The sequence below is a fragment of the Cetorhinus maximus genome, chromosome 11 (genome assembly GCF_964194155.1).
Source record: "Cetorhinus maximus chromosome 11, sCetMax3.hap1.1, whole genome shotgun sequence".
Taxonomy (NCBI): domain Eukaryota; kingdom Metazoa; phylum Chordata; class Chondrichthyes; order Lamniformes; family Cetorhinidae; genus Cetorhinus; species Cetorhinus maximus.
Window position 1 is genome coordinate 29,759,456 of NC_135889.1, and position 27,307 is coordinate 29,786,762.

At 40.7% G+C, this 27,307-nt stretch overlaps 1 protein-coding gene across 1 annotated transcript in view; it reads right to left on the reverse strand.

The window, feature by feature from the left end:
• Positions 1-27,307, reverse strand: part of LOC144686467 (microtubule-associated protein 2-like) — a 355,161-nt gene that overhangs the window by 26,231 nt on the left and 301,623 nt on the right. The window contains exons 12-15 of the mRNA XM_078551724.1: positions 23,643-23,816; positions 20,297-20,444; positions 4,035-4,106; positions 3,274-3,602 (exon numbers count right to left, since the gene is read on the reverse strand). Coding sequence (XP_078407850.1) covers positions 3,274-3,602; positions 4,035-4,106; positions 20,297-20,444; positions 23,643-23,816 — 723 coding nt within the window. The remainder of the gene's footprint in view (positions 1-3,273; positions 3,603-4,034; positions 4,107-20,296; positions 20,445-23,642; positions 23,817-27,307) is intronic.

Consider the following 27,307-nt stretch of genomic DNA (forward strand, 5'->3'; position numbering starts at 1 on the left):
TTTTTGAGTTTGTAACTAACAGGGTAACTAAGGGGCAACCAGTAGATGTAGTGTATTTTTACTTCCAAAAGGCATTTGTAAGGTGCTACATAAGAGGTTATTACAGGGAATTAGAGCTAATGCGGCTAGAGCATAAAATATTAGCATGGGTTGAGGATTAGTTAATGGACAAAAAAGAGAGAATAGGAAAAACTGGGTCATTTGCAAGTTTGTGGGCTTCCGTGAGGATCAGTGCTTGAGCCTCAGCTATTTATGATTTATATCAATGACTTAAATGAGATGACCAAGTGTAACGTATCCAAGTTTGCTGATTATACAAAGCCATCTGAGAAATTAAGCTTTGGGGAGGCTGCAAAGGGATATAAACAGGTTAAGTGTGTGGACCAGAATGCAGCAGTTAGAATATAATATAGAGAAATGTGAAGTTATCTACTTTGGTAGGAAAAATAGTCTAGAAATTACTTTTAAACTGTTAGATAGTGGCAAATATTGGTATTCAGTGCAATCTGGATGTCCTCATACACAAATCACAAAGTTGACATGCAGATACAGCAAGCAAACTGTATGTTAGTCAATACAAAGTGATTACAAAGTGTTTGGAGCATAAGAGTAAAGAAGTTATTGCTGCTATTTATAGAGCATTGATGAGACTAGGATTACTGTGTACAGTCTAGCTAAGAAAGGAAATACTTGCTTTAGAGGTATGTGACAAAGGTTCACTGGACAGTTGAGATGAGGGGACTGTCCTATGGAGGAGAGATTGCACAGACTAGGCCTATATTCCCCAGAGTTCAGAAGAATAGGTGATCTCATTGAAACAAAATTGTTAAGAGGCTTGACAGGGTAGATGCTGAAGAAGGATCTTTCCCTGATTTAAGTTTCAAGTTGTGAATCTTTGGAATTCTCTATCCTAGAGAGCAATGAATGCTCAGTTATCGAGTACGTTTCAGACAAAGATTCAGAGATTTTTGGATACCAAGGGAATCAGGGATATGGAGATGGTGGGGTAAAATAGAGTTGAGATAGATTAGCCATGATGTTGTTGAATGACAGAGCAGGTTCAAATAGGCAGATGGCTTACTCTTATTTCTTATGTCCTTATGAAATCTATCTGCCACAGTTTCACCCACTCAACCTATCAATGCCTTTTTGTAATTTTATGCTCCCATCTATACTACTATAATACTATCAATTTTGCTGGTGTCAGTAAACTATGATGTATGGTGCTTTAATGAGTTATCTAAGTCATTAATAGATGTAGTGAACAGAGACCCCAGCACAGATCCTGTGGAATGCCACCTAGCCACTAGTCACTTTCTTCCTTTGAGTACATACCCAATAACCTTCTACTCTCTAAGCAATCTCCTCGCCAGGTCAATAATTTGCCTTCAATTCCATGATCTTTAATTTTAGCCAACGGTTACATGAACCTTAATGAATGCCTTCTGCAAGTTCACATAAACTACATCCATAGACATTCCATTGCCCACTACCTTAGTTAGTTCCTCAATAAATTCAATTCCGTTCATTGGACCTACCCTTTACAATAAATAGTGACTCTCTCTAATCAGCTCAGCCTCGATACCAAGGCTTGTAAGCTGCAGCTTGAATACGTGTTCTGAGATGCTACAAAAGAGTAGGTTTGCAAGTGCTTACTGTGAGTCAACGCTAAAAAGGCAACATGGTTGACTGGTGGCAATTAGTGGTATGCAACCTTGATACATGGCACTGTTGGGCCCTATATTCCTTGAAATATGGTGACCTCTTCTCTATAAGTTCCCAGATCCTATAGGAACTTAATGCAGAACTAACCTAGCTACCACTTCCTTCTAGGAATGGTCTAGTTATCTTGCAGGGAGGGTAATCTGGAGTGGCAAACACAAAGCAGGATATTCATTTCTCCAACAATAAAACAAAAGGTTGGGAGCTATACAACTCTGCCACTTATCCATGGGCAGGATTTTACCGTCGACGATCGGGGGTGGGGCCCGCTTGCCGACACGTAAAATGACGCGGGATGACGTCAGGCAGAACTCCAGACGTCACCCTGCCCCATTTAAATTTTCAGGAAGGCGGGGGTGCAGCAAAATCAGCTGTGCACCCGCCGGCCTGTCAATGGCCAATTGAGGCCACTGATACGGTCAATTAAGCAATTAAAGGACCTGCCCGACCAACCTTAAGGTTGGTGGGCAGGCCAGGAGCTCCAGTGGCAACTAGGAAAAACATGAAACCTCATCCACTGGCGGGATGAGGTTTCATGTAGGGTTTTAAAAATTTTAATAAAGTTGTTATGGAAATTATGAACATGTCCCAACTCATGTGACATGAGGGGACATGTAAGGGAATTTTTTTTTTCTATATTAATATTGTTGAAAGTAGAGCCGATCTCCCTGAGGCAGCACTTAGCCTCAGGGAGATGAGTGTGCTCTTTCGTGCGCATGCACGAAAGAGCACACTCTTGATTTTATGGATTCCCCGCCGCCCGCACAGGGAGCGCATAGCGCTTCCCTGCGGACGTCATGCTGGGCAGGCCTTAATTGGCCTGCCCACATAAAATGGCGCTGCGCCTCCAATCGGGGGGCGCCGATTGGAAGCGCGCCCGCATGCGCCAGCCCATCAACTCCCCCCCCTAACGGGGAGAAAATTCTGCCCCATAGGTTTTCTTTTGCACCTCCATATTGGGTTAACTTGCATCCAACTTTCACCCACTACTTCCTGTCCCCTTTTGTCCATATAGATTTTAGAAAGGCAACAAATATTTAGAAACTATTTTCGTTCCTTCTAAGGCTCCAAAATATTTCATCTCTCAATGTAGCCATTTATCTTAAAGTTTTGTTACATGTTAATTTCATGCTGTGAAATATAGTGTTGCAATACTGACTGACTGCAAATCTCCATGTGTGATGCACTTAAGGAAGTCACAATTCTAAATCAATACATTGCAACACTTGATTGAACTACAGCAAGTTTTGAGGCCTTTTTTTTTTTTACTTATCATGAAGCTTTTTTAGCTCCAAGTTCAGTTTCAAAATTGAAGAGTTCAATCCCAGTTCAATTTCTTCCCCACCTCATAACCAGATATGCAATGGTGAGTCTAGTATTATAATGTACAATGATTTAAAATTAAAGGATACAGTTAAAAAAGAAGTGTAGTGTTGTCAATTTAAAGGCTATGGTCTAATATAGTTTTCTTTAAATATAGCTTTGTATGGATACTATCATGATTTCTATCAAATCATACAGCTTTATGGAAGTAATATTCTAGTTTCATACCTGCCCTCCTCTGGGTTGATGCTTAAGGTTGTCAATTGATCCAATTTTGGATTTGATATTTTTCAGATCTGGCATTGGTTGGTTGATCACTCGGAGCTGCTTTGGAGTAAGGGGAGATTTTGGAGGAGTGCGGATAATTGCCACTTTCCGTTCTGTGGGTACAAGAATGGGAGATTTGTGTGTACCAGGAGTGCCGGGAGTGCGAGGGGTCCTGCTACCCGGTGTGCGGGAATAGCTGGGTGGTGTGCCAGGTGTGACTGCAGTTGATCCAGGAGTGGATGGTGTGGCAGTGCCGCTCCTTGCTGACCTGGGGCGAGTTGATTCAGATCCTTTAAATATATATAAAACATGTTATTTTTTCATTTAAAGCAATAGTATTCCCCTTATATATACCTAAATATCATATATTTCCTTTATTCTTTTATATACACTGAATAATATTTATGTACACAGATATATAACTCATAATGTAACAGAATTTATTTGCAACATTGCCCAATTAATAAAATAAGCATTATCCACTTTAGTATATAGCTTGCCATCATTAAAATAGCAAAACACTTTCTTGGTCCACAAGCTATTTATGGCCCAATTTGACTCCAAGTCTGCTCATGCTTTGCACAAATTTGAACTTTTATTATCCATCTAGTCATGGTTCTGAATGTTGCACTTGAGCTACACCAGGTTTGTCATGCAGAAAACAGTTGATAAAATTTATGAAGAATTCAGTAGGAGCAGAGCCACCACTGACTACAGGCTACCTGCACTAGTGTGTGCTCGTGATCTGGTCATTCCTTGGCCCCTTTGATCATTTCTTGGTTCAGTCCTTATAGCTAGAGGGGGGTGGATGGAGGGGAGTGGGTAAAGGAGATACACAGAGTATGGGTAAAGACATTCATTCGAGGTCATTCAGTAGGAAAAAAATATATTTTCAAAATATTTTGATGAAAATGATCTTTATGCTTGCAACATGTGTACCATGTGTTATTTGCAGTTAATTTTTTGAATGGAAGTAAAAAAAGTCAGAAACATCATGTTAAAAATATATTTAAAGTACAATATACTTCAGCTATTTCAAATTAAATATCAATTAATTTGCTGGAAATAGTATCATAATTTAAATAATAAATTGGAGGGTCACAAATCTTAATACACGGCAACAAATATATATCTTGAATCATGTCAGTATTACCTACCTTTTTGCCCCTAACAAAATGAGTATCTTCAATATCAATGAACCATAAATGAAAATCAGATTAATATGTTCTGGCCCTATGAGCATGCAGGGACTTAAGAGCGGTACTCTTCAGTTTAGCATTGTTTTGGGCCTAATCTGGCTTCCTGGATGCAAGTGCTTACAATAAAATTCAAAACAATATAGGTATTTGGGGGAACACACATTACATAAAACAAAATTTCCTTCAATGTTGCTAGGTCAAAATCCTGGAACTCCCTCCCTAACGGTACTATGGGTGCCTACGCCACATGGACTGCAGCGGTTCAAGAAGACAGCTCACCACCACCTTCTCATGGGCAATTAAGGATGGGCAACACCCACATCCTGTAAATGAATTTTAAAAAACTAACATTTATTTTCAGGTTTTATTCTATACCTATATAGACTATCCTGTGAGTTGGCCACTTGAGCAACCCAGATTTTAATCACCCACCCTTCCTACACCTCTCTGCCTCTGTACCTTTTAAGAGATTCCTTAAAACCTACCTCTTTGACCAAACATTTGGTCATCTGGCCTCTCATATTGCCTTATGTGGCTCAGCATCATACTTTGCTTTATAATGCTCCAGTGAAGCTCCTTGGAGTGTTTTATTATGATAAAGGTGCTGAATAAATATAAACTTTTTTGTTTAAGCTGTAAAAATGCTTTTGTATGCATTTCTGTGACCTGAAATGGTGTGCTTCACATACATCTTTGTTTCTGTACAATCCAGTTTATATACCTCTAATTGCTTAAAAGTATAAATGTCCTGAAAAATAACAGGAATTAACATTTTAATAATAGTGCAAAAGCTCCTGTCTCAGTGCAAAAGATTTGAACCTGGGCCCTGCAGTATACCTGGAGTCTTAGAGTATTTAAAACAAAAAAAAATCGTGCCTGGAGTCTAGCCTGCAGGAACTCCTGAAAGTCCTGAAACTCCTGAAAGCATGGCCAAGATTTTTCTATGGAAGGTGGGCTGGGTAGGAGCGGGCAGGGGCAAGTGCAGAGCCGATCGCCACCCATGATCGGCTCCACGCCGTCATTTTACACGGGCGGGCCAATTAAGGCCTGCCCAGCGTAATATGCAGCTGGTAGTGCTTAGCGCTACCTGTGTGGGCGAGGGGAGGAGGGAGAGCTGGGGCAATCGCTCTTTCGCACATGCGCGTGAAAGAACGCAGCAATCTCTGAGGCATGGAGCTGCCTGAGGGAGATTGAATGGACATTGAAACAATAAAATAAATGATGTAAAAAATTATTTAAACATGTGACTGTGTCACAAGAGTTGGGACATGCCTGTAAAGGTGAGAAAATGTATTTATTTATTTCATAAAGCCTTCAGGAAATCTCACCAAGCTCGTGGATGAGGTTTCCTGAAAAACATGAAAGCTACTTGGGCTTTTTGCCTGCCCGCCAACCTTAAGGTTGGACAGGCAGCGTTACTAATGACAATAGTTGCTTTCTTAATGGACTTAATAGGCCCTTAACATTTCGGCAGGCACGCAGCCGACTCCGGACTCCAAACGAAATATCGCAATGGCCTGCCCCCACACACCAATGGAAAAATCCTGCCCCATGTGTTTTTCTAATTGGGATCACTGAAGGTCCAACTATCATATGTGAGTTGACTGTCTTACAAGTTAAATGCCTGAACAATTGGTGACTGTGTGCTAAAAGCTAAGTCTTGATCTTACACACAGGATTCTTCCAAGACTAAAAACCACCATGTCAGCCCAGACACAGTTCATTGGGTTGGTGCAATGGCTTTCTGACACTATTCAGGTATAACTCCAGGTAAATTCATAAAAAAAAAGCACCTTCTGTTCAGAAGGTGGTCACAGCAAATTTTACAAAAGGGGTCACGTTTGCCTAATTTGAATAAACTACTGGCACATGGGAGCAGAGAGTTTAAAGGTTATAAAATCTAATGTGCCAGCTTTTTCTAAAGGTTGCCATTTGTGGTTAAATTAGACTGTCAAAATTGAAAAAAAATGTATTAATTGTTCATCACAGTATAGCAAAAATATATGGACAACTCTTTGCTTTGATACTGAAGAGCTGGAGGTCCTGCTGCAGGAAGTGTGCCAGAGGAGGGTAGATGACTGGAAATGGTGGGGACCAAAAAGATTGTCAGGCTTCCATACAAAGGCACTCATGTGCTGTTCTCAATTAGAAGAGCAACCATCATTGCAGAAATTAGGTCTGGTCTCCTAAGGGCCATCCCTCCTGGTGTTTTGTCCTCTTCAAAAGTTCAGGCACTGTGGACTGTCGCATGATGAAAGCATCATAGCTGCTGCTTAGATAATGATCACTGACATAGATAATAAAATTGCTGTGATCAGACAGCACTTGATCATTAATTTAGTAAGAAGATTTTCTGTTTATGTAGGATATGCAGTTTATAAAAGAAATTCTGATACGTAGGTGGTTGATAACTCTGACATCTTACATTAAAAAGGGTGTCCCCAGGCATCTCCCATGTGCAACCATGGTCCAGATTTGCTGAAATTAAAAATAAAATCTTTTCAACAGGAGCCTGGCTTGCTAACCTGGCTTGAGGCCAACTCTTATGTTCCTCATCCAAGTGCTTGAAGGCTGGCATTCCTCACCTGAATTGGTATATGGATCTCCATAATCTGCTGGATACCAGCCCATCCTAAGCAGTGAGAACTCCTGATACAGGGAGTCCTCACTGCTGGATCAGTTCCCTTGCTGTCTTTTGCCTTATGTGTGGATTGAGGCCCTGTAATTTCAAGGCAACCAGGAACTTCTTCATAAAGCACAGCCCGGTCACTAGCATTTAATTGTAAGGGTTGTCTGCCTATCACCATTGTTATGATGCAAGATTGCTAGAACCCACGATAAATTTTGGGACAGCTGTCCTTAGGACATCTGGTAGCAGCTAATATAATTTTAATATGTATTGCTGAAAAAAAGAGACATGTTGAAGCTTTTAGCCTTGCACTCATCAGGAGACTTCACAAGATTAACAATATAAGGGGAAAACAACAATTTATACTATATGTGAAGAGAGTGCTGATTGGTTGGCAAGTGGACTCTGATTGGTAGAGGCGTTTCCATGGAGAATGCACTAGTGATGGTGACTGACAGTTAACTGCCAAGCATTGTTTAAAATTTAAACCAGGCAGCTTGACCCTGATTGGTCAAGACATTGCCCTGAGGAATGAGTCAGCGAATGGCTGTCATGTATTTTGTTTAGCTGAAATAGGCATAATGTGTTTACATGTTCTTTCTGTCTGCAAAGAACAGGGCCCTGTGAATTAATATATGTAGCTTCCAGTTCACACAAATGTGCCATACTGCGAGCCTGACTGACAATCCTAAATTGGTTGTCAGCATAATTCTTAACACAGTGAGGAGAAATGTCCAATCACGGAATCACGTTTAACGTCAGACGCTGTTTTGCGTTTGCAAGCACGAGCTGGTTGGGTACAGTCTATACCTGTTCCGAACAGCAGCAGGGACATATTTGATATGATCCGCTAGTCTTTGGGGCGTACGGCCTACATACCTAGCATCACACTGGCACTGAAATTCGTATACCACATTACTCATTTGTGTGATATGCAGAACATCTTTTTGGCTTGATGGCAGCATCCTGTCAGTGGCGAATACCATCGTGTTGCTACTGCATCGTACCAGTTTGACACAGCTGGTTTCACCTGTTGCTCAAAGTTACTATTTAAATTCACAGCTGTATGTAATAATTTCCTTACATGTTTTAATGGGCTCCAACCTGCGCTCAAATTCACCTTTGAAATGGAAACTCCCATTCCTAGATGTACTAGTTGAAAAAGCTGCCGGGAGGTTTTCTCCCAGTCTCCCGCAAGCCTACCTTCACTGGTCAATATATGCGTTGGGATTCTTACAGCTCCACCGAATAAGATTTGTCTTATCGACAACCTTGTAAATAGGACCGAGCCATTTGTTCACCATGCAAGCTCGGTGCTGAAATAGGCCACATCAAAGTCATCCTGCAGGAGAATGGCTACCCTGGTCAGATCATTTTGCACTGCATATCATGCGAACTCATGAACTTGCCTATGACCGTCACTTTCTGCCCTGGAAAATGCCCAGTCAACCTCAGTTTACCCTGGAAGAGCAAGGTATCTCAAAAATTTGAGCAACAGGTGAAGCTAGCTGTTTCACGCTGCTACTATGCAGTAGCAACATAAGTGGTATTCACCATGAACAGGATGCTGCTATCAAGCTAAAAAAAACATTCTGCCTATCACACAAATGAGTAATGTGGTATACGAATTTCAGTGCCAGTGTGATGCTAGGTATGTAGGCCATACATCCCAAAGACTGGCGGATCGTATCAAACAGCATGTCCCAGCTGCTGTTCGCAATGGGCAAGGTACAGAGCGTACCCAACCAGCCCATGTTTGTGTTAGGAAACAGAGGTCCAGAGAGGGAGGCCACACACACACAGACAGACAGACAGAAAGCAGTTTGAGCTCAGTTGGTCAGTGTGCTCCAAAGTTGAAAGGAATTGCCAGAAGAAGCAGCATAGGGTCAGATGGCAAGTCTCAAATTAAAGTTGAAACCAGCTGCCAGAAGAAGCTGGACAGGAGGGAACTGCAGGAAGCAAGTTTTCTCAAAGAACAGAATAGGGGTCCCAACACAATCTTCTATTCAAAGAGACCAAGCAGGAACCTGGAAAAGGTCCTGTTCAGTGGTTACGAATGAGGAACAGAGAAAGACTCCAAGCAAGAGAAGCTGCAGGACGCAGATTTAAAGCAATATAGGCTTGCGAGAAGCCAGAAGATCCAAGGAGGCAGCTAAAGGTCTGTAACTCTTTACTATGAGCATGTGAAGCAGTGGTATTCTGTTAGTATGGCTGAGCATTTGAGAGTGTGCATGGAAGGAAGCATGAAAGCGCGTGTGCGAAACCCTGGAGATGGACCTTTGTGGAAGGCGTCTGAATGGAAGCATCATTTTGGAGATGATGTATTTTGTTTAGCTGAAATAGGCACAATGTGTTTACATGTTCTTTCTGTCTGCAAAGAACAGGGCCCTGTGAATTAATATATGTAGCTTCCAGTTCACACAAATGTGCCATACTGTGAGCCTGACTGACAATCCTGTGGAGATCGGAAACCCTCGTGTGAAAGATGGAGTTCAGGTAGAACAATTGGCTCAGTGTCTGGGGGTTGTTGATGAGGGATCCATAGCATCCGTTTGGGATGGCATCTGTCACTTGCTTTCAGATTGTGGTGTGCCTGACCACAGGTCACCTATTGGTTTGCATGGACTGTGTACTCACTGTGGACATTAGAGTATAAGATAGCTTTTGTAACTTGTGTTATCCTTACAAATCTGTATATATCTGTAAAGGGTATTGGTGGGTGAAAAAGGATTGTAATATACTTAATTTTTTTCTTGTTTAATAAATGTTTTTTTCTTTTGTTAAAAGTTCATCAGCTGACTCCTTGGCTCTGTTCACTAGCTACTCTCCATGTTTCTAAACAAAAAATAGAAGTTCGGATCCATCAAGCTGGGTTCCACCCTAGGATCAAATTTGCCCAGTAGTAAAATCAGCTGGGATCATCGAGTGGAGGCTCATCTGGCATCATAGTTATAAGGTGAGATCTCTTGTGGGATTGGAAATTCTTGAACATTAGTGGGATCTGTGAATCCTTTCAATGAGTACGTGGAGGTACCGAGGTGCTGGACATAGGAATTGGAGTTGCTGTGAGGTATGTTATACAGATTGGAATTCATAATGGCTTTGGAAGTTGCTAAGACTTTTTTTTCACAGATGGAAGGTGTAACTCTGACTGGTTTACAGAAATTAACCAAGAGTAAGATAATGGAATTGGTGGATAAGCTGGAGTTAGCATTATCCATTGGGGTGAGGAAAGCAGATATATTTGAGGTAATAGTGTGGCATTTGAAATTGGAAGGGATACCAGAGGTACCATGTCCTCCAGAGGGTGTATCAATTGAATAAGTTAAGATTCAGTTGCAAATGAAAAAAACTTGAATTGGAGGTGAAAGAAAAAGATAGTTGGAGTTGAAAAGGCCAGAAGAAAATGAAAAAGAGAGAGCATTTCAAAGGGAGCAAGCAGAAAGGCAGGAGAAAGAAAGGGAGTGAGATAAGAGAAGAGAACTTGAGCTCCAGAGGGAGAAGTTAGCAATGGAGGAGAGAGAGAAGGAATGAAAAAGGGAATACCGACTTAAAAGGCTGGACTTTAAAAGCGTGGCCTCAGATGCTGAGCAAGGTTCTGATGGTGAAACAACCATCTCCAAATCAAAGCCCAGTAGGGGGATGTTTAAATTTGTACAAGCCCTCCCGAAGTTTGAGGAAAACGATGTTGAGACATTCTTTATTTCATTTGAAAAGGTGGGTAAGCAAATGAAGTGGCCAAAAGAAATCTGGACATTGCTCTTACAGAGTAGATTGGTGCATAGAGCTCATGAGATTTATGCATCACTGTCAGAGGAGGTCTCTGTGGACTATGATGCAGAAAAAAAAGGCAAGTGCATATGAACTGGTCCCTGAGGTGTACAGGCAGAAATTTCAAAATGTAAGGAGACAGACTTGGAAGACATACATTGAATTTGAGAGGGTGAAGCAGAGTAATTTTCACAATTAGATATTGGTATTAAAGATAGGGACAACATCTGAACCTCTTAGAGAAATAAATCTCTTAGAGGATTTTAAGATTCACTTCCTCCTGTAGTTAAAATCCACTTTGAAGACCAGAGTTAAAACAGCTAGGCAGGCAGCAGAGATGGCCAATGATTATGAACTGATCCATAGATCCAAACCCTTTTTCTGGCATCCCTGCAAACCTGAGAAGAATAGAAGACGGGAAGGTGAAAGGAAGGCAAATAGCCAGGGAAAAGAAGGGGCAGCTAGGAATTCCTGGGAAAGTTCTCCTCAGACCAGAAAGGAAGGTGCTCAGGGTGAAAGTGAGATTCAAAAACCGAAGTGTCTCCTTTGTAACAAGGTGGGACATCTTAGGGCAGATTGCTGGAGCATAAATGGTAGACCTATTGCAGTAGTAAGAACATCTAAGGAATCCACAGGAAAGGTTGCATTAGAAAAGGAAATGGTTGTTAAAACTGTAGCAGTGGTACAGATGAAATGTGTTCCCTCAGAACCTACAGAAAAGGGGGATATGGTTCAGGATAGTCTAGAGAATTCTTCTTTGGTTACTGGTAAAGGAAGTCAGGTTATTTGAGGTTCTGGGTGTTTTGTCTTGAATGGAGAAGTGTTCCCTTACTCCACCAACAAAATAAGTAAACAGATCAAAATTTTGAGACACACTGGGGCGGATCAATCATTGACGGTGGCTGAAGATACAACGTGTGTTCCGGACAGTTTTATGAAGTAGGAAGTATTAAAAAGAGGTACTAAGGGAATTTATGAACCTGCTTCTTTGTGCAAAGTTAACTTACAAAGTCAATTTGTAAACCAAATTGTTACAGTGGGAAGTATTCCTAGATCACCAATGAAGGATAAGATTTTATTCTGTGTAATGATTTGGCTAGTGGAGACAGTAATGTGGCAATTGCAGCAGGCAGTGAATCATGCTAATCTTAAACTTCAGAAAACTAATGTGGCCAAAAATGAAACAATTATTGCTGATAACAAGCAATTGAAGGACAAAATGACTAAAGTAGAAAACCAACTTTCATATATGAAAGAGGAGTTTGCTAATCAAAAGAGAGAATTGGTGAGAACAACTGAGAAGCAGTCACAGAGAGTAGATCATTGGACTGAGGACTTGAAATTTCTAAATGATAAACTTGTAGAAGCGAATTTAATAATGGCTAATCTTCAATTAAAACTTGAACTTCAAGCATCAGTAGTCTCTGTGAAATATCATGGAAAATACCTTGAACAAGAAAAGGAATTGTTGGTAACTCAAAATAATTGATTGGATGCAGAATTAAAAACCAAAACTAACAAACTTTTAGAACTTTGCCGTGAAAAGAGCATGAGATTCTCTAACTTTGAACCAATCTGGAGAAAATGAAAGAGAAGATGTATGGTATGGAGTGTCACAGTTCTGAAGTTGTTCCTGTGAGTAAAAACTCCTTGCTAAATTGTTTTCCAGTTGAGCAAAGAACTGGTCCAAGTAACATTACTGGTGTATCAACCTCAATAATGGACAATATGAAAACAACTAAAGTGCCTGAAGAATTGGAAATTGTCAACTGTCAACAAAAGGACTGATTCGCAAAATGACCCTTACAGGTCAATGTGTCAATATGGCAATCACCTCGTTAAAGACAATTGCTAGTTAAACAGGTGATGGACATTGATTATCCCATCTAAATAGAACAAAAAGATGCAGCTGGAACACCGTGTGGAAGCTACTTGGAAGTCAGTAGCACTGAGGAGTTGTCTTGAAATAAACCAGCTTGAACCAAAAGACCAGCCTGGATTAATTCTTCCACCACAACCTCTTATTGAGAGTAACACAATGATCAGAGACACTGATTTACAAATTCTTGCCGGTGCTAATACACAAAATACAGCTGTTGGAATCCAGGCAAGTGGACAGTTTGCAAAACACCATTCAAAAACTGTAGAGGAAAGGCATGATATAGTTTGTAGATTATGCAAAAGAGTTGAAGGGTTAGAACGAACAATGAAACTCCACAGGGAGAAAATAATTGACATGGCTCAAAAAGAAGTGGGAAGATCTGTTCAAAATGGAATTGAGAGAAACAACAAGATCATAAAAAATTTAAAGATCAAACCAAGCAGGAGCATGAAAAACTTTTGTGTGAACATAAAAAGAATCTCAACAACATCCTTGAAATGGCTAAAAGAGATTTTTATTAGAGAGGAAATGTGCTGTTAATGCACAAAAATGCCATTTTGACTTTGCTAAATTGAAATGAGAAGTTACCGCATTTGAGTTCGGAAAATGAGCTTGAGGATGTAATTACCCCGACAGCTAACGAAAAGGGCGATTGGGCCGTGGACTTAAATGAAGCATTTTTTGCTGAGTTAAGGACTGGGAATAAGAGGAGTCAGGAGTTGAAAAGGAGCGTGAGAGAAGCTGGGAGTTGAAAAGGAGCGCGAGAGGAGTCAGGAGTTGAAGAGAAGCGTAAGAGGAGTCGGGAGTTGAAGAGGAGCGTGAGAGGAGTCGGGAGTTGAAGAGGAGCACGAGAGGAGTCGGGAGTTGAAGAGGAGCTGGGAGAGCAGGGGTCACTGAGGGAGTTCGGTGAGGAGGGAACGAGGTGATCCTTTGAGTACTATGAGTACGGCCAGGTAAGCATTTACTACTTTTATTGCTTTTAGTTTTTAAGGTCTTATTTTGTGGTTCATCATTTGTAGGGGCTATATTCTGTAACAACGAGAAGCAGGGAAGAAGGGCCCAAGAGTAATTGATATTAAGTATCTTCCAAAAGGTTTAATTTAATTTAAAAGGGTAAGTCCTAGCAGGAGAACTCAAAGCCGTGGTGTGCTCTTCCTGCTCTATGTGAGAAGCCGGGCACATTTCCAGTGCCCGGGGCCAGCATGTGCGTAGGAAGTGTCTCCAGCTGCTCGAAGCCCAGGTTTTGGAGCTGGAGTGGTGACTGGGGACACTGTGGAGCATCCGCGAGACGGAAATTATCATGGATAGCACGAATAGAGAGGTGGTCACACCGCAGGCTAAGAGTCCACATGCAGGAAGGGAATGGGTGACTACCAGGCAAAGCAAGAGGACTAGGTAGGCAGTGCACGAATCTCCTGTGGCTATTCCCCTGCAAAACAGATATACTGCTTTGGATACTGTTGGGGGGGAATGGCCTCTCAGGAGAAAGCAGCAACAGCCAAATTCGTTGCACCGCGGTTAGCTTTGCTGCACAGGGGAGAAGTAAAAAGTGTGGGAATGCAATAGTTATAGGGGATTCAATTGTAAGGGGAATAGATAGGCGTTTCTGTGACTGCAAACGAGACTCCAGGATGGTATGTTGCCTCCCTGGTGCTAAGGTCAAGGATGTCTCAGAGCGGCTGGAAGACATTCTGAAGGGGGAGGGTGAACAGCTGGTGGTCATGGTACACATTGGTACAAACAACATAGGTTAAAAAAAGGGATGAGGTCCTAAAAGCAGAATAAAGAGAGTTAGGAAGTATGTTGAAAAGTAGGACTTCAAAGGTAGTGATCTCAGGATTACTACCAGTGCCATGTGCCAGTCAGAGTAGAAATAGCAGGATATATTGGATCAATACGTGGCTGAAGAGATGGTGTGAAGGGGAGGGTTTCAGATTCCTGGGGTATTGGGACCGGTTCTGGGGGAGGAGGGACCAGTGCAAACTGGACGGGTTACACCTGAGCAGGACCAGGACTGATGTCCTAGGGGGAATATTTGCTAGAGAGGTTTGGGAGGGTTTAAACTAAAATAGCAAGGGGATGGGAACCTATGCAAGGAGTCAGAGGAAGGGGAATCAAAGACAAGAACAAAAGACAGAAAGCAGAATAAGAAGTGATAGTCAGAGAAATCAAGGGCAAGAATCAAACAGGGCCTCAGTGAAAAATAGTGGGAACGGGACAAATAATGTTAAAAAGACAAGCCTTAAGGCTTTGTGCCTTAAAGCGAGGAGCATTTACAATAAAGTGGATGAATTAACCGTGCAAATAGATGTAAACAGGTATGATATAGACGGGATTATGGAGACATGGCTGCAGGGTGACCAGGGATGGGAACTGAACATCTAGGGGTATTCAGTATTTAGGAAGGACAGACAAAAAGGAAAAGGCGGTGGAGTTGCTTTGCTGGTTAAAGAGGAAATTAACACAATGGTGAGGAAAGATATTAGCTCCGATGATGTGGAATCTGTATGGGTAGAGTTGAGAAACACGAAGGGGCAAAAAATTTTAGTGGGGGTTGTATATAGACCCCCAAACTGTAGTGGTGATGTTGGGAATGGCAATAAACAGGAAATTAGAGGCGCATGTAATAAAGGAACATCTGTAATTATGGATGACTTTAATCTGCATATAGATTGGGCAAATCAAATTAGTAACAATACCGTAGAGGAGGAATTCTTGGAGTGTATACGTGATATTTTTCTGGACCAATACATTGAGGAACCAACGAGAAAACAGGCCATCCTTGACTGGGTATTGTGTAATGAGAAAGGAATAATTGGCAATCTCATTGTGCAAGGCCCCTTGGGGGGGAGCGACCATAATATGATAGAATTCTTCATCAAGATGGACAGTGACGTAGTTGATTCTGAGACTTGCATCCTGAATCTTAATAAAGGAAACTGTGATGGTATGAAGCATGAGTTGGCTATGATGGATTGGGAAACGTTACTTAAAGGGATGACGGTGGATAGGCAATGGCAAACATTCAAAGAGTGCATGGGTGAACTGCAACAATTGTTTATTCCTGTCTGGCGCAAAAGTAAAACAGGAAAGGTGACCAAACCATGGCTTACAAGGGAAATTAGAGATAGTATTAGATGCAAGGAAGAGGCATACAAATTGGCCAGAAAAAACAACAGACCTGAGGATTGGGAGCAGTTTAGAATTCAGCAAAGAAGGACCAAGGGATTGATTAAGAAGGGGAAAACAGAGTACGAGAGTAAGCTTGCAGGGAACATAAAAACTGACTGTAAAAGTTTCTATAGGTATGTGAAGAGAAAAAGATTGAAGACGACAAATGTAGGTCCCTTTCAGTGGAATTTATAATGGGAAACAAAGAAATGGCTGACCAACTAAATACCTCGACTACAGCTCCTCACACCCCGCTTCCTGTAAGGACTCCATCCCATTCTCTCAGTTCCTTCGCCTCCGTCGCATCTGTTCTGATGATGCTACCTTCAAAAACAGTTCCTCTGACATGTCCTCCTTCTTCCTTAACCGAGGTTTTCCACCCACAGTAGTTGACAGGGCCCTCAACCATGTCCGGCCCATCTCCCGCGCATCCGCCCTCACGCCTTCTCCTCCCTCCCAAAAACATGATAGGGTCCCCCTTGTCCTCACTTATCACCCCACCAGCCTCTGCCCCCTTGTCCTCACTTATCACCCCACCAGCCTCCGCATTCAAAGGATCATCCTCCGCCATTTCCACCAACTCCAGCATGATGCCACCACCAAACACATCTTCCCTTCACCCCCCGGCGGCATTCCATAGGGAACGTTCCCTCCGGGACACCCTGGTCCACTCCTCCATCACCCCCTATTCCTCAACCCCCACCTATGGCACCTCCCCATGCCCACGCAGAAGATGCAACACCTGCCCCTTCACTTCCTCTCTCCTCACCGTCCAAGGGCCCAAACACTCCTTTCAAGTGAAGCAGCATTTCACTTGCATTTCCCCTAACTTAGTCTACTGCATTCGTTGCTCCCAATGCGGTCTCCTCTACATTGGAGAGACCAAACGCAAACTGGGCGACCGCTTTGCAGAACACCTGCGGTCTGTCCGCAAGAAAGACCCAAACCTCCCTGTCGCTTGCCATTTTAACGCTCCACCCTGCTCTCTTGCCCACATGTCTGTCCTTGGCTTGCTGCATTGTTCCAGTGAGGCCCAACGCAAACTGGAGGAACAGCACCTCATCTTCCGACTAGGCACTTTACAGCCTTCCGGGCTCAATACTGAATTCAACAACTTTAGATCTTAAACTCCCTCCCCCATCCCCACCCCCTTTCCGTTTCTTCCCCCTCCCTTTTGTTTTTTCCAATAATTTATATAGATTTTTCTTTTCCCACCTATTTCCATTATTTTTAAGCCTATAAGTGTAATACCCTGTCAGTCTTTCCACCCCACCCCCACTAGAGCTGTACCTTGAGTGTCCTGCCATCCATTCTTAATTAGCACATTTTCTTAGATAATATCACCACCTTCAACACCTCTTTGTTCATTTTGTCTGTGACATCTTTTGATTATCTGCTTCTATCACTGCTTGCTTGTCCCTACAACCACCCACCCCACCCCAACTTCCAACTTCTCTCCCCCCCCGCCCACCTTAAACCAGCTTATATTTCACTCCTCTCCTAACTTTACTCAGTTCTACTGAAGGGTCATGAGGACTCGAAACGTCAACTCTTTTCTTCTCCGCCGATGCTGCCAGACCTGCTGAGTTTTTCCAGGTAATTCTGTTTTTGTTTTGGATAAATGTGAGGTTATCCATTTTGGTAGAATAAACTGGAAGGCAGATTATTATATGAATGGCTATAAATTGAGAAAGGGGAATGGGCAACGAGACCTGGGTGTCCTTGTACACCGGTCGTTGAAGATAAGCATGCAGGTGCAGCAGGCGGTAAAGAAGGCAAATGGTATGTTGGCCTTCATAGCCAGAGGATTCGAGTACAGGAACAGGGATGTCTTGCTGCAAATGTACAGGGCCTTGGTGAGACCACACCTGGAATATTGTGTGCAGTTTTGGTCTCCTTATCATAGAAACCTATAAAATTCTAACAGGACTAGACAGGGTAGATGCAGGAAGGATGTTCCCGATGGTGGGGGAGTCCAGAACCAGGGGTCACAATCTTAGGATATGGGGTGGACCATTTAGGACTGAGATGAGGAGAAATTTTTTCACCCAGAGAGTAGTGAGCCTGTGGAATTCATTACCACAGAAAGTAGTTGAGACCAAAACATTGTATGCTTTCAAGAAGGAGTTAGATCTCTTGGGGCGAAAGGGATCAAAGGGTATGGGGAGAAAGCGGGAGCAGGCTATTGAGTTGGATGATCAGCCATGATCATAATGAATGGCGGAGCAGGCTCGAAGGGCCAAATGGCCTACTCCTGCTCCTAGTTTCTATGTTTCTAAAAATAAGGGCTGAGTTATGATAACGCTATGATGTACAAATTCTGCTAATCTTCTTATATTGATTGACTTTGTTTTACTTAAATGTTTGTAATTGTACATTATATGTAATTGTGAAACCAGATGGAAAATATATTCGTATGATATGTAACAAGCTTTTGTTAGAGGTTTATGATAAGTTTGTATGAAGCAGATGTAAGGCCATTGTAAAGAAATCTTCACTGTTGTGAAGCTTGCTTTCTTTCAAGGGAGAAGGTGTTAGGAAATAGAAGTTGTTTAAGTGAGCCATATGTGCATTTGGGTGTATTAGGAATGAGGTATATCTGAGTTTAAGTTTAATTGTAATTGTGGGTTAAAAGGATGAAACCTGAGTTTTAGTTTCACTTTAAAAGACGCCTGCCTTTTAATAAGATTTATGACTCTTGAAGGGGAATTAAAACAACAAGGTAAAAAACTGTTCTATTGCCTAGCAACAGGGGTCCAGAGAGGGAACGCATGCGCGTACACACACACACCCACAAAGTTTGATTCACTTGGTCAGTGCGCTCCAGAGTTGAAAGGTGTTGCCAGTAGAAGCAGCTTCGGAGAGGAACAGATAGCAAGTCCCAAACTAACGTTGAAACCAGCTGCCAGGAGAAACTGGACCAAGCTCGTACCAAGGCCTATAAGATTATGAGGGCCTTATTAACATTATGGATTTTTATTTTGAAAATTGTGTGATGAATAGGCCTTGGTATTAACAATGGGTGGTGGAGGTATATTAAAATTTCAAATGTGTGAATCATTACTCCATGCATGCATCTACTGCCATATTTATGAAGGCAGGTTTTGTGGTTTTTGAGTGACCTGACATGGTGAGACAGGACATTTCATTAACATAGTTAAATTGGGTTCCCACAGTACAACTGGGAACCTGATGTAAAAGTCACTACTGCTGTGCAAATTTTCCAGGAGAAAGGAGGTAGGAACTGCTGACTCCACAAGGAAAATGCCTTTCCCAGGACTCCTTATGAGATAGAAGGGAGGCAAAGTACTCTTTTTACCCCTGTTCCCCGTGCATGCCCTGATATCCAATCTGCGCCCTACTCCACACCCACTATAATGTCCTCTCTTCTCCACCCCACCCCAATCACCTACCTCCTCTCCACCAAATTGCTGGGTTCCATCCCCAAGGGTCCCCAGCTGCAGAATCCTACCACTTGCTTTCCTTTTGGCCGCTGGCCAAGCTGTCAATTTGGTCAGCCGCCAGGCGGAAAACTGATCTAAAAATGATAATGAGATTCTGCTTTCAAATTCAACCTTGTTGGGAGCCTTCGAGCCCCAACGCACCTCCACACACCACCCCCCCAAATATTCACCCTCAAATCCATCCTTGTAAATATTGAGGTTTGGGAGTCAACTAAATAATGTTAAAAATTGTGTCTTGCAGCAAAACATTCCGACTTAATTTGTTGTTTTAAAGCCACAGCAAACAAGGTTTCATTGCTGTTTAAATAAGCTATGGAAAACAAAAGCTTGATTTGCTATTGGCAATGATCAAATGCGACCATAGCTAAAGTGAAGGTCAGACCATTCCACTGATGAAACTACACCAACATGAAAACCCAATATTTTTTAAGCAACATTCAGTGAATGTTTTATACTTTTGTATTTGTTTCCATTTGCTCAATATGAATTAAACACCATTAAAAGACACCCTGGGCAGCTTTAGTGAAAGCTGGAATAACCATAATTAGCCAAATAACTATCCTGGGAGATAAACATTATATTTGCAATGCTGGTTAGGTCTTGAAAATGGAATGCCACTATTTATAGTTTTCCTTGACATTAATTATCTTCATATAATTGTATTAAAAATACTGAGCATGCTGCATATCAAGAATCATCCTGACATTGTTGAATTAGTACAAAGTGCACACATGGGAAATACAATGGTAATGTTTTATGGTTTTCCTGTATAACACTTGCATCTCGTGCATTGAAAATGCTATATTATAGGGCATATTATTCAAAAGGCGTTATTCTTAAGGTTTCAAAATTAAATACAAAAACTAACTTGTTGGTCGTCTTGGTGCTGGATAAACTGGGCTTGTAGCAGGAACAAAATGTGCATCTTTTTCTTCTGGTGGAGCCCGGCGAGTGGACAGGATGGAAGAAGGTCTGGGTAGGGCAGAACGCTTCTCTGGGCTCCTCATTGCAGCATCCTGCAGAGAGCAAATTATGTCATTAGCACCTAAAAACTTCTTTCAATAACAGTGGCCTGAAACAGAAACAAACATCCAGGCATTTGGAAACTAAATCTAGAGCTAATCAATCGAAGAGAAATCAAACATTCAGCTTGTTCCCCAAGAATAAATCATTACTCTGTAAACAACTCCCCCTCCCACCTCTCCCATCCCCTGACTGTAGCATTTTGTGATTTTAAGATGTTACGAGCCTTCTTAGTTCCAACAGGTTTTTAAAACTCACTGATAAAGCACAACTAGAAAACCCCACAGTGCAGTCAATTTCTGAAAGCTCACATACACCTGCAGGGATGTGGATCTAAAAGTTTAAGGGGAGCAGAATACTTTTCAGTGCCATGTAGTGCTGTCAGGACTCTTAAATGATTTTTCAGATGGTTTCCTGTCAGTTCAACATAGATTTTGATACTAGTATAATATACATAAGACAATGTATTCTACTATAGTTCCTGTTCCACTTCTAAAGAAAAAACTTTTAGTAAAATTTAAATGACACAATTGAAATCATTATGCATATTTTAAAAGAAAATAGAGCCCACTTTTTGACCAAGCATCATTGTGGTTTCATAGTATCGTTAAAACAAGGTCAAATCTTTCTACCTCTCCATATCCAAAGATCCATGCAAATGATACTTTCTCAAGCAACTGCTTGGCTATTAATAGTTTTACAAAAGTGCCTTCTTATAAATTCTGCCCTCAGGTATTCCAGGTTTCATACAAACGTAGAAAACTTTATTGTGCAGAATGAGGCCTTTTGGCCCAACATGTCCATCCAGCCTATTCCCATCATCCAGATCTTGGTCCATAGCCCTGCAGGCTACAGCATCTTAACTGCATATTCAAGTGTTTTTTTTAAATGCAATGAGGGTTTCTGACTCTACCACCCTTTTAGGCAGAGTGTTCCAGATCCCTATCACTCTTTGGCTGAAAGGAAAGGTCTCGACTCACCTCTAATCCTTTTACTAATTATTTTAAATCTATGACCCCTAGTTATTGACCTCTTTGCCAACCAAAATAGATCTTTCCAGTCCGACCTAAACCCTTCAAAATTTTATTCAAGTAAATCTCTCCTCAACTTCCAATGTTCCAATGAAAACAACTCCAGCCTATCTAACCTTTCTTCATATCTAACTCCATACCTGGCAAATCTTTGTAAATTTCCTCTGTACGCTCTCTAATCCAATGGTCAGAAATGTATGCACTACTTTAGCTGATGTCTAACTCGTGTTCTATACAGTTCTAGCATAATTTCCCTGCTCTTGTACTCTATGCCTTGCTAATCATGTATTTAGATGATATATGGAGAATTAGAGCTAATAGCTGCAGAGAAATCTGCAAAAACAAGTCTCCGCACTGTACTGAAAAACGTATTGATAAAAGAACAGATATCTAATGCAGCACATTCACCAATGAGTTTGTTGGAAGAGAGTGATGTTATTGGCATTCAATAAGGGACCCAATGAGAGATTCTCAAAAGCCTAGACTGCAAAACCACAAAATAGATTTCATGGTTTGTTTTGTCTTAAACTTGCACAACAATACAAATGTTTCATTTTTCACAAAATAATAATAAAAAATTACTGTTGCAGATATTCATGAATGAATACTTAATAAATTCCTATCACAGAATTGTTACAACCATTCGGCCAATTGTGTCTATGCTGGCTTTCTGTAAAAGCAATTTATCTAGTGCCACTCCCCTGCCTTCTCTCATAACCCTGCACATGCTTCCTTTTCAGATAACAATCCAATTCCCTCTTGAATGCTCGATTAAATTTGCCTCCACCACTTTCTCAGGCAGTGGTTCCAGATCCTAACCACTCGCTGCGTGAAAAGAATTTTTCCTCATGTCACCACTGCTTCTTTTGCTAATAATTGTAAATCTGTGCCTTCTTGTTCTCGATCCTTCAACTAATGGGCACATTTTTTCCCTTCCTACTTTGTCCAGACTCTTCATGATTTTGAATACCTTTATCAAATCACTTTTCAACCTTCTCCAAGAAAAACAGTCCCAACTTCTCCAATCTATCTACATATTTGAAGTTCCTCATCCCTGGTACCATTCTTGTGAACCTTTTCTGCACTCTCTCTAATGCCTTCACATCTTTTCTAAAGTGTGGTGCCCAGGCCTAGCACAATACTCCAGCTGAGGCTGAATCAGTATTCTAAATAAGTTTAACATAACTTGCTTTTTCTACTCTATGTTCCTATTAATAAAGCCTAGGATGCTGTATGCTTTATTCACCACTCCTCAACCTGGTCCTACACCTTCAATGATTTATGCACATACACACAGATCCCTCTACCTCCTTTAGAATTCCCTCCCTCTTTAGAATTGTACCCTTTATTTTATATTTTCTTGCCGCACTTCACACTTCTATGCGTTAAATTTCATTTGCTACTCATCCACCCTTTCCACCAACCTGTCTATGAATTCTTGAAATTCTACACTTATCATCCTCACAGTTCACAACACTTCCATGTTTTGTACCCCTGCAAATGTTCATCATTTTAGCAGAGACATTGATCCATTTAAAATATACTAGACGGTATCTGCATTAACACAGTGGACAAAAGAATGCCATACAAATTCATACAGATTTACTTGCTAATATCACCAGTAGCAAATCTTTAGGTTAGTAAGACATCTGTCAGATCTGATAGAATGTTATGATTGAATGAGAACATAGAGCAACTTTTTGAAGAAAATAAAATGTATCCTAAATTTCTCCCATCATTATTGCACTGTTTTATTTTCATCATATTGATGACATATTATTTGTGCACCTAACCAGCACTGTTCATTTGGTGTAAAGATTTTCTTTCATTAGTTAACAGAACCCAGCCTAGCTAGGGAACTAGTTGCATTAAATTCAAGCCCGAGTACAAATACCAGGCAAGACTGCAATGAAAATTTTGTCATCTTAATTGAGTGGTCAACGGCAACATAAGATTAACACTCAGCAAAAATGATGAGTGCAGTTATAACAGCTGGCTGATTACTGAACATGCAAAAAGCTAAATATTTCACCATCTTTTTAACAGTGACAGATAATTATACCAAAATAATTAAAATAGCATCATTATATTTGCATTCCAAGTTGAAATACAAAAATGTAAGAAACAAGACTACCATCCTGGACCATTTGTTCATCTTACCTGTCTTACGGGTTGCTCAGTCAATGAGTCCCTAGGGCCAGCAGACGAGGGTCGTGTGGGATAATAATCTAGGTCAATAAAGGCTTTTCTAGCAGCAGAACAAGTAGAATTGGGTCTTTCAGGGAGGAGGGAAGATAATTTTGAGGTAGGAATCTTTGTTAGTGTAGATGAATTCTTTTCATGAGAAAATATAAAGTAAATTAAAAAATGATAAGACAATGAACATAAAATGGATTAAAATACTAAAACACAATAATTTAAATTAGTAACATGTATAGACATGCCCTAATATTCTAATGAATATGTCTAGAAGCTACGTTACTAGGAATAACCACATTAAAGGCACTTATGATTATCTGCCAAATCTCAGCTAATCACCATTGTGATAATTGAAAAGCACAATTTTTAAAAAATAGTTTTTGTATAATTTAATATGCTATATAAAAAATGGCACAATTTTTCAGAATTAAATTGAAATAATTGTCTTTAAACCTATTGTCCATTTCTAAACTTTATTGTTTATAAATTGTTATAACAATTATGGTGATTTTATGATTTATCTTTAAAAGCACATGTTCTGGATAATCTGCTAAAAAAAAACATTATAGCAGAGCATGTTCTGAAAGAGCTTTACACTTTTTTGATTCAGGAACTTTAACAATTCTGTGGGGGATTTATAAAATGTAATCTCAGTTATAAGAGAACGCTCCCAATTTTGCACCTTGTGGTCATACTGCATATGTTTTAAGAGTCAATTGTGTTATCAATGGAAGTTTTGTCACTGTAGTTTACAGTAACAATCTAAGTGTTTATAACTATGATAGAAAGTGTTTTAATTTACTTTGGATGATGCACCAAATGGTGGGCTTCCTGTTAATATTTATTATATACTAATACTTCCACATCCTGCTACTAGCATCTTATCATGGTGAGGAAACTAGGTGAACAAAATACACCATTACTATGGTGAGTTAATTATGCTAGGAAAACACACTTTGCCTTTACATTAAAAAAAATGTTTTTGATACCTGGACATGGCTACTCAGAAAATCAAAATGAAAAATAATGATAATGCACTAAAATGTAAAATATGCATGGTTATTTTCTTCAATTTATTCAGTGTCATGGAACAGAACTCAAAAGCTATGATTTAGGAAGGTCTTGAAAATCCTGAATATCATTTAAATTTCAAAAAACAATTACCACCCTGTCTCTGGAAGTTTACATTAAAACACTTCAAAAGTACTTTTCGCTTTGGTTACTCTGTCATTTATTATCATGAGAAACAGTTTTCATCCATAATTATCATTTTTAACAATAATCTCTATGTCATTGGATTTCCAATTCTATTTCATTGGGTTGATTTGATTCTAAACTTCTATCACCTGGTTTATCATGGAGTTAACTGACCCAAAGGAGATACTGTTAACCTGCCCTTCCCTCCAATTAGACAATATTAGACAAGCTTACAAGGTTTGAGCCCTCACTGGTAGAGAACAGGTACTGGGAGCTCTTAATGAGCAGTATGGTCAACATTGTAATTTACCATAAAATGTATGAGTGCATTGTCACCAGCTTCCAGATCACAGCATGCACACATTCCATCAGATGGCAATCACCTCCCACCAACTGTCATCCCAGGTTCCAGAATTTCCTCATCAACAATACAACAGACATCAGCATGGTGGATGAAATTACAAAGATTGTGCACATGTCATGGTAGCAATCTAACTTTTTTCAGATGTCAAATCTGGTTTCATGTATCAGCTTTACCCATCAACTACTTAATCCACAATCATGTTTAGGGCCTTAATAATGATGTATACCTGCAATAGGACTGATTCCAGTTCAAGGTCACATGGACCAGAATTTATGATCCAATAAAATTACAATTGGCACAAACTCTTAAAAGTTATTTTCAAAGACTCTTAAAAACAACTACAGATTCCACCAACAATTAAAATAAATTACACATGTTCCTTACTGTACTGCTTCTTGGTCAAAGGTCGTCACAAGAACATTAGACTACTTTCCCACTGGGAAAAATGCTACTCTGCATTCAAAACTGAAGAAATCAATGCTGCAGCTTTTCTAGTGCAATAATCTGAAGTGATTTAAAGGTCCAGAGCCCTTTAAAATTGAAACAAAAACTTCATCAACTTCCACTAAGAGAGAGAAAAAAGCACACCTGTTCCTGGATTGCTTTGATTGACAGGATAGCTGGTGTAGCTTAGAAAAGAAAGGCCATCTGGTTTTTCAATTTCAATAGACTCTATTGTTTACAATTTTCAGGGTTTGTTATTATAGCTGAGCCCACTTAGAATGCTTGGCTGAGTTTCAAAAGCTCCAAAAACACTTATCTCAGCAGGGGGCTGTGTAGACATTTTAATTTACAGTTTTTAAGAGGTTATTGAAGGATTAGCTGTCTTTGATGTGGTTAGTGAAATGGATGTTTGTTTTTACAACAGATTGACCATTTCAGAGCACTTACATTTCTTGAATGTTGCTAAAAAAAATAGAAATGCTGTTGAAGCTTTCCATCTTGCACTCATGAGGACAGATACAAGAATGCCAAATTTCAAAGGGAACAACAATTTTTATACAGCATAAGAAAAGGGTGCTGATTAGTTAATAAGTTGGCTCTGATTGGTTGAGGTGCTGCCATGGAGAATGCACCAGGGAGTTATTGTTCCCCCATGCTTTTGTTTAATTCAAAGAAGGTGCAATGACTGGACGTATTTCTTTTACCTGCAGAGGACAGGTCCCTGTGTATGAATATATGTAGCTTCTAGCATGCGTAAGTGAGCTATATTGTCAACCCAGCTGAAAATCTTAAATTGGTGAGCTGGCAAGATGGATACAGAATTGGCTTGGTCATAGAAGACAGAGGGTAGCAGTGGAAGGGTGCTTTTCTGAAGGTACTGGATAGTGCAAAGGCTATGGGCCCTGACACTGTTCTGGCAATAATACTGAAGACCTGTGCTCCAGAACTTGCCGCACCCTTAGCCAAGCTGTTCCAGTACATCTACAGCATTGGCATCTACCCGTCCGTGTTGGAAAATTGCCCAGTTATGTCGTGTACACAAAAAGCAGAACAAATCCAACCCGGCAAATTACAGCCCCATCAGTCTACTTTCGATCATCAGTAATGGAAGGAGTTATCAACAGTGCTATCAAGCGGCACTTGCTTAGCAATACCCTGCTCACTGATGCCCAGTTTGGGTTCTGTCAGGGCCATTCAGCTCCTGACCTCATTGCAGCCTTGGTTCAAACATGGACATCAGAGCTGAACTCCAGGGGTAAGGTGAGAGTGACTGCCCTTGACATCAAGGCAGCATTTGACCGAGTGTGGCATCAAGGAGCCCTAGCAAAACTGGAGTCAATGGGAATCAAGGGGAAAACTGTCCATTACTGAAGTCATACCTAGCACAAAGGAAGATGGTTGTGGTTGTTGGAGGTCAGTCATCTCAGCTCCAGAACATCACTGCAGGAGTTCCTCAGGGTAGTGTCCTCGGCCCAACATCTTCAGCTGCTTCATCAATGATCTTCCTTCCATCATAAGGGTCAGAAGTGGGGATGTTCGCTGATGATTACACAATGTTCAGCACTCTGCAATTCCTCAGATACTGAAGCAGTCCATGTCCAAATGAAGCAAGACCTGGGCA